The 12,858-nt window shown below is 39.5% G+C and overlaps 2 protein-coding genes across 2 annotated transcripts; both read left to right on the top strand.

The window, feature by feature from the left end:
- Positions 1 to 2,941: 2,941 nt before the first annotated feature.
- foxred1 (FAD-dependent oxidoreductase domain containing 1) lies at positions 2,942 to 9,464 on the top strand. The gene is made up of 11 exons (XM_087807211.1): positions 2,942 to 3,105; positions 3,243 to 3,466; positions 3,955 to 4,065; positions 4,380 to 4,498; positions 5,214 to 5,308; positions 5,518 to 5,619; positions 5,683 to 5,759; positions 5,901 to 6,058; positions 7,156 to 7,285; positions 7,343 to 7,447; positions 8,908 to 9,464. Exons 1-11 carry the CDS (start codon positions 2,970 to 2,972, stop codon positions 9,160 to 9,162), a joined length of 1,512 nt encoding a protein of 503 aa, XP_087663337.1. The 5' UTR covers positions 2,942 to 2,969; the 3' UTR covers positions 9,163 to 9,464.
- Positions 9,465 to 10,019: 555 nt separating this feature from the next.
- LOC148066804 (ATP-sensitive inward rectifier potassium channel 1-like) lies at positions 10,020 to 12,276 on the top strand. Its single transcript, XM_087807416.1, has 2 exons — positions 10,020 to 10,157; positions 11,116 to 12,276. Exons 1-2 carry the CDS (start codon positions 10,141 to 10,143, stop codon positions 12,260 to 12,262), a joined length of 1,164 nt encoding a protein of 387 aa, XP_087663542.1. The 5' UTR covers positions 10,020 to 10,140; the 3' UTR covers positions 12,263 to 12,276.
- The last annotated feature ends 582 nt before the right edge of the window (positions 12,277 to 12,858 follow it).

Genomic DNA, 12,858 nt, shown 5'->3' with positions numbered 1-12,858 from the left:
ATTATAAATTTAAATATGCAAAGCCACTTCAGAAAAGCAGTGGACCATGGAAAATAAGTGTTTTGTGATTTATTGTGTTAATACTAGTATGCTGTGTTGCACTGCAATACTAAAAACATAATGTGAGTTTGTATACAATGCAAACAAATGAACCTATTATTTTGGCTGCTGGTACTCTCTCATAGTCTGGGGGTTGTTGTGGTTTTGTTGTGTTCTTCTATCGTGTGTGGATTATTCTTAATGTATTTTTTTTATATATATAAATGAACAGTGTCGCTGTGTCTTTCAATAATTTGATATAGATGTGTTGTTTATGGGAATTAGTTTTCACATCAATACAAATGAACCCATTCTGTTATTACTGCTGTTCATGCTGTCGAATATTTAAGGGAATTTTCACGTTAGCATTGTTTGTTTTTTTTTAGAAATGAAAAAAAACAACAAAGTGGCACAAATGATGTCACTTGTGTAGTAAGGTGCTTGCGTTTTTATTCTGAATTTATCCAAATTATAAGATTGTAATTTACCGCAGAACATTTTTTCACAGTAAATCTTACTTTAGGATACTACAGCATTGAGATTAAATTGGATAGACTTTATTAATCCCTCTGGAGATCTTCTTAATTAAGTTATTAATTTATTCATAGTGTTAACATTCTTATGTTAAATTACTTCATGTGACTGGTATCATTAGAATAATTATATCTGTCTAAATTAGAAAAGCGTAACTTTGTGTTTAATGTCAAAATGTCTCGTTTCTAATAACATAGAAACCGAATGCATCGTTCTGAAGGTTTAAACTCTCCCGTTTAATAAAACTACAACAGAAGTCGTGTTTATATTACGGCTGTGTCACAGATTCGTTTTTCTTAAGTGCGCCCCGCTAACAGGTCTTTAAATTTAGCGCCGACACGACTCCCGAATGGAATCCGAGGCCTGAAATCACTTCCGCCCTTACTTAACTTCTGGTCTGAAACCACTATCTGCAGCTGGTTGGCACGAAACACAACGATCAAGCGATCCCGGACACGCTACCATATCCGGTCATGTTTCAAAATAAGACACATTTTAAACAACTTCCGTCGTCGCTACAATGTAGAAGGAAACATTTTGTGTCAAAATACAATAACAAGGTCCAAGAATGAAAAATGGATTTTTCATTTCAATTATTATTAAGCTTATTCTATCATTTGGTTTCACTGTGCAAGTCTCAAAATACCCACGTTCTCCTCCTTGTCGAGAGGACTAAATGCTGAAAAGGACAAACAACCATCTTTTTTCCTAATTTTCCCTACTTTAAGCTTTTGGTTCTTTTAGTCCACAAAAACTGTAGCACTAAAACGAGCACGGACGAGACGAAGAATTCGACGAATGAAACATATTAGAATTTCATGGAAATTAAAGTCGTTAAAATTAAACCCCATGTTAAATGTGAATAATTTGTGCGTGGGCGAGTAAGTGTGGTAGTTTCTCCCTCTAGTGGTTCTATAATATATAGTGGTCGCAGTCCGCTTCTGGTAAAGATTTACAAAAAATAAAAGTTTCAACTATTAAGTTTACGATTGAAGACAACAGTATTCGGCTTTGAGTCGAGTTAGAACCGTTTTGTCATGCAACAGAATTAGAAAATCATCAATATGAGAAATAAAATGTACAAAAATATAATTCGTGTATCAATTTTGACCACCATTGAATGCATTTAACAACGTCAATAGTCGAGATTTTTGGTCTGCAATTCAGGGCGGGACGCTTTTCTTTAGTCTGATTGGTCAGAGCTCTACAACCAATGAGCGAGAGCTCAAGCCTTCGGAAGTATAACTAAGACTACAATTTTGATTTTCAAAATAAAATAAAAACATGTCTCCATTACTAGGAATTTTCTGCTGCTTTGAAGGTCCAGATTAGCACAGTGGCGTCCAGAAGTAATATATAGAAGAATTGTGGAACCACCATGACTAAGCAAATGTGGGAGGAGGGCCTATCTCACCAGCCGGGAGACTAGTTAGCGGGACATGGCGTCAACTTGTCTCCTCGACACAATCAACATGTCAGGGATTAGCAGGGAATTAAAAAATGTTGACATTTTTAAAGTGACTTATGTTTGGAGACATAATCGTCTCAATTCAGTTGTAGCGACGTTGCCGAGACTTACTTTGCCCAATACGTGGGAAAACTTGTCAGAGATGTATCTTGAGACCAAAAAGAGCCAGGAGACATCAAGGCGACGTCTCTACAATGTCTCCTGGCCAGGTGATACCTAACTCTCAAAGAAGTCCCAGCAACTTCACTCAAACGTCAAGGACAGCGCAAGGAATTATTGGTCTCCGAGTCTCTGTGACTGATCAGCAACATCTCCACAGTGGATAAAGAACTCTTTGGTGTGAATGCCAGACGTCATGTGGGGCGTCATAGCTCAGATGGTAGAGTGGTTGCCTGCAGTCCAAGAAGTTGCAGGTTCCAGACAAGCTTGTGTCATTGTGTCCCTGAGCAAGACACTTGACACCATGATTGCTCATGACTGCTCCCGCCATGCGTTGCAGCCTACTCCCATCAGTATGTGTGAATGGGGGAATGCATGACTGTCAAAGCGCTTTGTGACCCTGGTCTAGAAAGGCGCTATATAAATAGAGATTATTATGTTTGGAGGAGATCAGGCACCCTTTATCACCAGGCTGAAGTTTGGCTGAGCTTATATCTTGGGATGTTCTTCAGAAGCCGTCCGGACTGTCAGGATAGTCAGGATGGAGGGAACTATGAATTTGCGTCACATCCTGCATGAAAACATGCATCACACCACCTTTGCGCTGGTTTTTAGCTCCCAGCCAAGATCTCCGAAACGAGTTAGTGGCTGTTGTGAACTCTTCAGCGCTTTACTTTGAAACGCCTTCAACAACTTCCGGATCAGCCTGCTGTCATCGCTACCTTCACATATTTACAACGATCCTTGCTGACCCTCGGTCAGCACCAACATGTCAACGTGGCGGAGACTGTCGGCGAGGCTGCCCACTTTTCTCGGGGTCGTAACCTTCAAGCGACCGGTTCCACATCCAGCATGTTCCCGGTGGCTGAGCACCGGAAACCCCTTGCAGCGCGACTTATTCAAAGGTAAACGTCAGATATATATATAGATATCTTACATTAAACATAATACACACTCGTATACATGTGCAACATCGAGTGGCAATGCAGCAGATTAAGAATGTCGCCGCAAAGAATCCAAATAAATAGAGGTTTCTGCCCAGATCTGGAGGAGCAGCTGGTCGAAGCGAAGCAGCGGGTGACGTCTGTTCTCCCGGGGAGCGACTGGAGCCTCTTCGACACCACCGCCGGACTCCCTCCAGAGAGAGCCGACATCGTGATCGTGGGAGGCGGAGTGGTGGGCTGGTCTATCGCCTACTGGCTGAAGAGGAAGGAGCGAAACAAGAAGGATGGGATGAGGGTCGTTGTGATCGAGAAGGACACCACGGTGAGAGGAAGGTCCTGGATGAACACATGTGTCAAGAGTAGAAGAGTAGAAGAGTTGTCTCATCATTAATCTGGTTAAATGTTAACTCTGTTTGAGATTATTCTTTACATGGTTGCTTTTCCTCACAGACACTGGGTGAGTGGATGACTTATTTATGGAAGCTGTCGTTTCATTGGAGAGGACTGCAAATAATTCAGAGAGAACTTGTGATAGTAGATGAAAGTGAAGGAGAATGTGTGTGATATGTACATTAAAAAGGTCTTTCCACCCTTAGACACATAGCCTGAATTGCATCTTCACATGACCTAAGGAAAAGACAGAAAGTGTTGCATGTCAAAGAAAATGAAAATTGATAATTATTATTTATTCATTTTCATTCATGTGCAATGCCTGTTTAAAATGTTCGACTTCGAAATTGTTAATGTGACAAATGTGGGACAGATAAGGGAATATATTCGATGACAAACTCTTTTTGTGCTTTGTTCCAGTACTCGCAGGCCTCGACGGTTCTCTCTGCCGGTGGGATCCGTCAACAGTTCTCTCTGCCGGAGAACATCTCTCTTTCCATGGCATCGGCGGATTTTCTCAGGAACATAAACGTGAGTGACACGGCTGTCGATCATGGCTGACTTTCACCCAAATTAACTGATGTGAAACCAGATGGAAGAAAACATTTCTTTATTAAATTCTATGACAACTTTTGTAGCTCGCAATAGCTGCCGACCAACTTTAACCAAAGTTCTTTGCATCTTTTAAACGTCAACAATATTTCCTGGCGACACACAAATGTCATTCTTTCTGTCGCACACCAAGAGAATCGGGTGCTGCTGACAGTAGTTTACTTAACGTGGGACATGTCTGCAAGAGCACTGAGAAGTGACTTTGAATGATGTGATAATTCTTGCCTCATCAGGAGCACCTCGGCGTTCACAATGAAGACGCTGTAGATCTTCAGTTCAACCAGTCAGGCTACTTGTTCCTGGCCAGCGAAGATGTCGCGAACATCATGGAGGAGAACCACCAGATGCAGAGGTGACAAAGGACACATCGAAATTATATAAATACATGTACATACAATTAAACTCTAGATGTGGATTTTTTTAAATAATAAACTAGCTGATATACCTGGTGTTGCCATGGTATAAAATTAACAAATATCTCTGAAGAGAGAAGGGGAAGTGAGAAAATAGGATACTGAGTTGCCAAACGGAGCTGAAATCATTCTTATATAATATGTATTAAATATTGTTTCAATTACTTTGAAATTAGAATTTGAAAAATTGTGCCTCCTTGAAGTTAACAAAAATACTGGAAATGACAATTACCTACTATGTTGTACATGTGGTTTGATTTTCTTTTTTAAAATGAACTTATATTTTTTCTGCCCCCTGAAAATTAACAAAAAGATAAAGATTTTTCAATGTATTTTGTTATACATATTTCAGTGAAATTGGGGAAATATTCAGCCAGTAAGAGGAGCTGAAGTTTTGGAATCCTCCTTATTTAATATGTAATAAATAAATGTAATGTAAATAAATGTATACATTATAGAGATTAAACTCCTCCTCCTTCTGCACCCTTTCCTTTTTACTATCATGAAACCTTCACTGAGAGGTCAGTAGTCTACATGATCATTTTTAAGACATTTTGTCGAGCGGTTTGAGAGTCTATGAGACATCAAGATCAGGCAGACACACACACACTTACTATGTACTGCTTTGTCTGGAGATAAATCTATGTCTTTCAGGTCCAACGGTGCTCAAGTGTCTCTCATGTCACAGTCGCAACTGAAGGAAAAGTTTCCCTGGATCAACACGGAGGGTGTTGTTCTCGCCTCCTATGGTGTGTAAAACTCCTTTTTTTTCTTGTTTCTTTGCTCTGATTTTTTTCCTTGATTTCATCATTTTAACTTGCTCTTGCAGATGGTTGGTTTCAACTTCTTTGTTGTCCTGATATTTTAATCTTTTAGTCTTATTCCCCCCAAAAAACATCTCTCAAGCCTGCAAGCCGAACGTTGTGAAACAACTTTAATGTCTTGGAATTGTCTTCAGGTCTGGAAAACGAGGGCTGGTTCGACCCCTGGACACTGCTCAATGCCTTCAGGAGAAAGGCCAAGTCCATGGGAGTCATCCAGTGCTGCGGGGAAGTGACCGGTCAGTAAGCCTGACCTGGAACTCCATGACCACGATGTTTATAGTCCCACTTGTTTGACTCAGATTTCAGATACTCCATCAGTAAGCTCCAGACAGAAGATGGAGAGCAAGTGGACATGAGGCGGATCAGACATGTTAACGTGAGTGACGTGGATGGAAATACAAATGGTTTTTTAGTAATTTGCATCAATCAGATACAGAATTTATCTTATTACAATGTTATGACTAAAGGAAGTGCAAATGAAAAGACTCTGAGACTCCACGGTTTGTGAAATCATCAGGTCAGAATGCCCAACAGTCGGGAATACCAGCCGGTTGAATGTGCCATTGTGGTGAACGCAGCCGGAGCGTTTTCTGCAAACTTGATGGAGAAGTTGGGATTAAGCGACGACAATGGCACACCACCAGAATACCTGTTGCCAGTTCAGCCAAGAAAGAGGTGAGACCTGAAGGGAGCGCTGTTCTGCTCATAAACGCACTTTACATTTATGTATTGTGATCTGTTTTAAAAAAAAAACATTTCTTTCAGGGATTATATTTTTAAATCAAGCCAATTGATAGTAGTAAAATTATAATAATCAAATTGTAAAATCTAATAAAAAAAGGCAGAAAATGAAAATAAACCTAATTATGAACACAAATATTTGAAGTAAAAGATTATTCACAAAATGAATATAATTTTATTAAAAATAAAACGTCTAGCCTGTTAGTCCGACAATGAAAAGCGTTTCATGAGTTAGAAATTACATTTTACTGCACATTTAAACTGTAACCGGTGTGGTTTTGAAAAGTTTTTATTACTATGTGTGAGTCTATGTCAGTGTTGTTTGGCAATTTAATTTACTCAGGGGCCAAGTTATATACAGCAGCTGTTGTGAGGGGCCATCAAGCAAAAATAATGAAGTGTAAAGTATAAATCCAGTAACAAAATCAAGCTAAATATATGTTAAAAATGTTAATTTATTGTATTTTATATGACTGATATAGAGAACCTTTTCCCAAATGTTTTATTTTTATATATCTATTTATTTTTTAGCAGGAAAAAATCCTAATACTGAACCAATATATAAACACAACAGTTTTGTTTTTGCTTCCATTTTTTTATGAGATTGACTCAAAGATCTAAAACATTTTCTACATACACAAAATAACAAATCTTCTATTTCATGGTGTGTGAGTCTCATTTCTTTATTTCTGTTCAGTGTACAAAAATGGGAATGGAAAAAACAAAAACCCTATAGTCCGATGTAGTGACTAGTAATAAAATAGTAAAATAAATAAATACAACATAAATGATTTATTAATTAGTTGTTAATTTCTAAACAGACTTAGAGCTGACCACAATAATATAGTCACGGGGCTGTATGTAAGTAAGTAAGTAAGTATAGCGCTTTTTCAGACCAGGGTCACAAAGCGCTTAAACAATCAAAACAATATTCAATAAAGTATATACTTAAAAGGGCAAGACAAAACTTTGCCCAGGTCTGGTGTATATGAAACCTTCACTTCTGAGTTCATTGTGTGTTTTTTTTTAAGGTTTGTTTATGTGCTTCACTGCCCGGATGGACCAGGTCTGGACACACCCTTCCTCATCGACTACTCTGGAGTTTACTTCAGACGAGAAGGTCTGGGAGGAAACTACATCGCTGGAGCGTCGCCAGACGAGGTCAGTGGAGGTAGAGTGTGTGTGATGATGGTGTTCTCACTTGAGTGTGTGTTTCAGGCAGAAGAACCAGATATAAGTAACCTGGAAGTGGACCACAAGTTCTTTGAAGAGAAGGTTTGGCCCAGATTGGCAGAGAGAGTCCCGGCTTTTGAGAGACTGAAGGTAAAATGAGGTTGTTATTGTTGTTTTTGCTGTTAAGAAGATTTTGTCTCTCACATAAATCTGACATTGTCAATGTCAGAAACATTATTAGGACTGATATTGTTCTTCTGTGGGAAGTTAAACCTGGTCAACACTATGAGAGTCGTATTGTACTGAGCCAAAAGGATTCTTCTAGTCCAGGGTCGGCATCTTGCGACTCTTTTAGCCTCTAATCTTTCTGCCTACGTAGAAAATATTTAATATTTTTCAGCAAGTCAGTCAGTTACAAACGTGAAAATTATTATAAATTAAGTTTAGTTTGATATAAAATAGTTTAGTTTTGAATGTCCTATTATTTTGTTTTCTGCATTGTTGAAATTATAGTAGTAATAATGATATAATAATGATGATAAAATTATTATGATGTATATTAATGTATATAAAACCCTCCAGAGTCACATATTGCTCTACATAGAAAAAGACAACAACAACAATGACTCAGTTAAACAACTGCAGTAAATATACATTACAAAACATTGTTATGATAATTATCAATGCTTAAAGTGATTTCTTTTCCCCCTAAAATTAAATTTTCAACCTCATGTCAACTAAGGGTTGGGATTATTTTCAGAGTGATCTGTTCTTTTTAGAGTTATAGTCAAAATGTATGTTCATTTTAATGTAGCGACTGGCACTCAGTTGTCTTCGTCTTCATCTTCATCCAAAAAGACACTTAAAAACATCCAAATGCCTCCATACTGCTGGACTGTCTGACATGAGAGTTTTAGGCTGACAACCTAGTATCATCTTGTCAAAACAAGCATAAAATATAGACTTGTTTAAGTATTTTTCTTAAGAATTCCACATGTCGAGGCTTTAATACAAGATGGACGTTACAGGCCAGCACCATGGAGGTATTTGAATGTTCTTAAGTGTATTTTTGGATGAAGACAAAGCTTCAGATTTTTTTCATTTTATTATTTTATTTCTGGGTGTTTTATTTGTTGTATATTGTTCTGCTGTTGTTTAAACCGAATTTCCCCTCGCGGGACAAATAAAGGATTTCTGATTCTGATTCTGATTCAGTTGCCACATTAACATGAACAAAATTGAGATCAGAATTTTGAGATCACTAACGTTTTGTATAACGTTATTTATATATAGCATAAAGGCAAGAAGATAAAGTGAATATTAACTCCATTATATTACATTTTAAAATCAAAAGGGTTTTGCGGCTCACAGGGTTATTTTTTCCCTGTCAGAGACGCGTACAAATGGCTCTTTGAGTGGTAAAGGTTGCCGACCTAGACTAGAGGTTATCTGCCCTCTGGTGGACGCAGTAGACACTACAGGTCTATGTTTGCATCTTCCACTGGCTCTGGATGTCATACCAAGACAGATCTACATTTCATTAATAGAATATTTCTCGGTTTAACTTGTACACTCGCAACATTCACTAACCAATCATCTCTTTCCATCAGGTGACAGGGGCGTGGGCAGGCTTCTACGACTACAACACCTTTGACCAGAACGCCATCATTGGCACTCACCCTCTTATTGACAATATGTACTTCGCCACCGGCTTCAGCGGGCACGGCCTGCAGCACTCGCCCGCCGTGGGCCGGGGAGTCGCCGAGTTGATCCTGGACTCCGAGTTCAAGACCCTGGACTTAAGCGGGTTCGGGTTCAAGAGGATCCTGAACCAGGAACCCATGCTGGAGCGTAACATCGTGTAGACTTCTCATGATGATGACTGAAGGTCCGGAGGAACTGACTTGGTTTCCAAACTGACTTTTTAGTATTAAAGGTTTCTTATTTTCAGACATTGTTTTTTGGCAAGGATGTTTAAACATGTCGTACTGTAAGAAAACACGAGTTCTGAGGAAGTCTGGAGTACAGTTGTGTTGTATAAGAAACCTTTAATATGGATTAAGAAGACATCAAGAACACTATCGATACACTGAGCTTTTAGTGTTTTTAGGTATTAATGTGGCAGTGAATTCCAACTAAGCTGAGTAAACATTTATTCTTTTTATGCCGACGTAGTCGTTTCTTTCTAAGGTGACAACATTCATGACAAATAAGAAGTGTAATCAGTGGAGCTGCATGAACGCAAACTACAACACAATTTCATGATTGTTTAGCTCCTGCAAAGTCACGTCAACACGACAACAACAAACCTAAACTTTGATCATTTAAACTGTAAACACAACAGGAAAAAAGTGTTTTGAATACATACATTCATACACAATAAGGCTTAAAATGCTTCAGTTTGGATATTATATGCTGTGATCAGTACCGTTGTGTAACTTTCTAGATGTTTTCAAACTCAAAGGCTTGAAAATCTTCGGAATTTTCCTGGAAACTTTTGTTCCTTCTTTTTTGTATTTGAATGCAAATGTGAGGCGGCCCTGTAGTAGGAGGGGGCCTGGGGAGAGAGGGGGGGTTCTTTGTGAGGCCCTAAAAATCCCAAATGTTCTCATGGCTTAAAAAAAACCTGCACACACTCCACTTTGGTCCCTTCACTGGTCATTCGTCCTCACATGGATGCCGGACTCCATTAACCAGGCATTGACGGCTGACGCTCACGCCTCCTGCTGCATGTCCGGCTGGCATGTGGCTGGGATTAGAACATTTCACTGTGGATTAAATTCTGCTGTGCGGCCTTCAGGGCCACTTGGTTGGAGGAGAGAGGCAGCGAGCGCTCCGGGCCGATGGTGTCAGTCAGCAGGTATGAACATCCAACTTTTACAACAGCACATCGTCGACATAGTAGCTCAGGAGCTCCTGGACAACACAACGTCCTGAAACTATTTCAAAAGTTTGACTTTTACTTTAGTCGACGACTTGGTGAACAGAAGTTCTTTAGTTCAGAATATTAACCAGATCAGGTCAGTAGTTTTGCTGCTTGGAATCAAAAGATTAAAGTACTTTGACAACTGAGCCTGAATGTTTTACCGTACAAGTTTAATGTGAAAATACAACAATCTGGTTTGAAGTTGATGACAATAAAACAAAAACAGAAAGTTACCTTAAAGAGGAAAAACATATATATTACTTTAAAGGTTATTTCATTTTAGAAAGACAAACCTGCATTAAATAATTTGTGGTAAATCTGGAGTTGATTGATGTTTGCTTTTTATATATAGTATTAAAATGGTCTGAGTAGAGAGACTATACATTGCCAACACTTTTGTAATGTATAGTAATAAATGAGAAAAATGTACTTTAAAGGCTGTGAATGACAGCAATACAACAGCACATTTCATTAAGACTCAATGAAATTAATGAAAAAATCTCACCAATGTATGAATGAATACAATTAAGAAAAGTAACACTATACAGAATTATATGACATATGCTGCTCACGTAGCATCCTTAAATTATCACATGACATGCATAATGTTCACATGATAAACATTTGTTTTGACACAAATGGTAGAAGGACATAGAAAAGACAGCAATATGTAACATCAATAAATGAATAAATTAACATGGTTTTTGTAAAGGTAAATATTATGTTCAGTAAAATGGATCTATATTAACTATCATCTATCTAAACATATAAATATAATGTATATAAATATGGATTTTAGGGACAATATTGAGATAATTAGATGGTGCCCAGTCTCTACATAATCTGTCTCTGTAAAAGTTAATCTAAGTGAAATGTCCCACTTTTGTCGCAGCACCTCCAGGATGCTCCAGCTGTTCCGGGGGCCCATCCAGCCAAGTGGCAACCAGAATCTAAAGACTCGCCTTGTTACAAAAGACGGACGCTGTAACATCGAGCTTGGCAACATTGAATCTGGAAGCCATCTGGCGTTCCTGGTGGACTTCTGGAACACCTTCGTTGAGATCCGCTGGCGCTTCATCCTGCTCTTGTTTGTGGCTTCGTTCACCGGCAGCTGGTTTCTCTTTAGTTTACTGTGGTACTGGATTGCCCGAAGCAACGGGGACCTGACGGGCCAGAACCAGACAGACGGACACGTCCAGTGTATTGACAATGTGAACGGGCTCACAACAGCATTCCTCTACTCTCTTGAGACTCAGACCACCATTGGGTACGGAGGCCGGGCTCTGACGGGTCACTGCGCTGGCACCATTGCACTGATCATTGTCCAGTCCCTCATCGGCGTCTTCATCAACTGCTTCATGTGCGGCATCATGCTCGCCAAGATCTCTTTGCCTAAAAGACGTGCCAAGAGCGTGATCTTCAGCCACACGGCGGTCATCTGCCTGAAGAGAGAAAGCCTGTGTCTGCTGATTCAAGTCGCCAACCTCAGGAAGACTCTGCTCATTGGGAGTCAGATCTATGGAAAGCTGCTTCGAACGACAGCAGTGGATGGCGAGACCATCATCCTGGATCAGGTGGACATTGATTTCTTGGTGGATGCGGGAAAAGACAACTTGTTCTTTGTCTGCCCTCTGACCTTGTACCATGTCATTAACAAGTCAAGCCCCTTCTACGAGCTGTCTGCTGACACACTTCCTGAACAGGACTTTGAGCTGGTGGTCTTTTTGGACGGTACAGCCGAGTCCACCAGCTCCTCCTGTCAAGTCCGGACTTCATACATCCCTCAGGAGATCCAGTGGGGTCACACTTTTCTTCCCATCATTGCTCGCACAAAGACAGGAAAGTACTCTGTGGATTTCTCCAACTTTTCTAAAAGCTTCCAGGTCACCACGCCCCACTGTGCTCTCTGCTTTGAGACAGATGTGGACCAGGCCAACCACAACAACCGGGTCAATACCAACAAGTCCCAGAAGAAGGGTATTGACAACCTCGCGTTTCAGGTGATTGACATTCACGATATGGACATCACCAAGATGTGATGAAGGTTGGTAAGGTTTAGTTGGGGTCATGGAAGGACTTTGGATCATGTCTAGTGGGCCATGCCAATCTTTGTCTTGTTCCAGCAGTCAGTGTCTTCATTAGACTGGATAATGATTCATAATAGGCGCCATTGTTTGTATCAATTGTCTAAAATCACTCGGGTCTATGAAGATAAAAAAAGGAACAGTTACAATGATTCAGGATTTTATTGAAAATAAATTCATCGTTAAGCTTCAAATACGTTTGGACCAACATTCAAACAATAATATCCACAGCTCTAGGTGTTTGGGCTATTTACTCAGCAAAAAAAAATGTCTGAATGGCTGAATGGCTAGCATTGCTAACTCAGTTTGACTCATCCTGAATGTTTTTGACTCTGGAACAGATCAAAATTGAGTCTTGAGTTCCTGCTGCTTTTAGCTCCTTTGCTAACATGCTACATGCCGTTTTCTGTTGGTAGGAATCTGTTGGTGTCAAAATAAAAGCATGTAGACCTCCACGTTATTTTCTCATCACTCCATTCCACACTTTCTCTATCCTAGCTTGGCTTTTTTTATAATTACTATTCTATATCCATGGCTCACCGCTCAGGAAC

Source organism: Callionymus lyra, chromosome 14, assembly GCF_982586985.1.
Source record: "Callionymus lyra chromosome 14, fCalLyr1.hap1.1, whole genome shotgun sequence".
NCBI lineage: Eukaryota > Metazoa > Chordata > Actinopteri > Syngnathiformes > Callionymidae > Callionymus > Callionymus lyra.
This window is presented reverse-complemented; position numbering and strand designations above follow the sequence as displayed.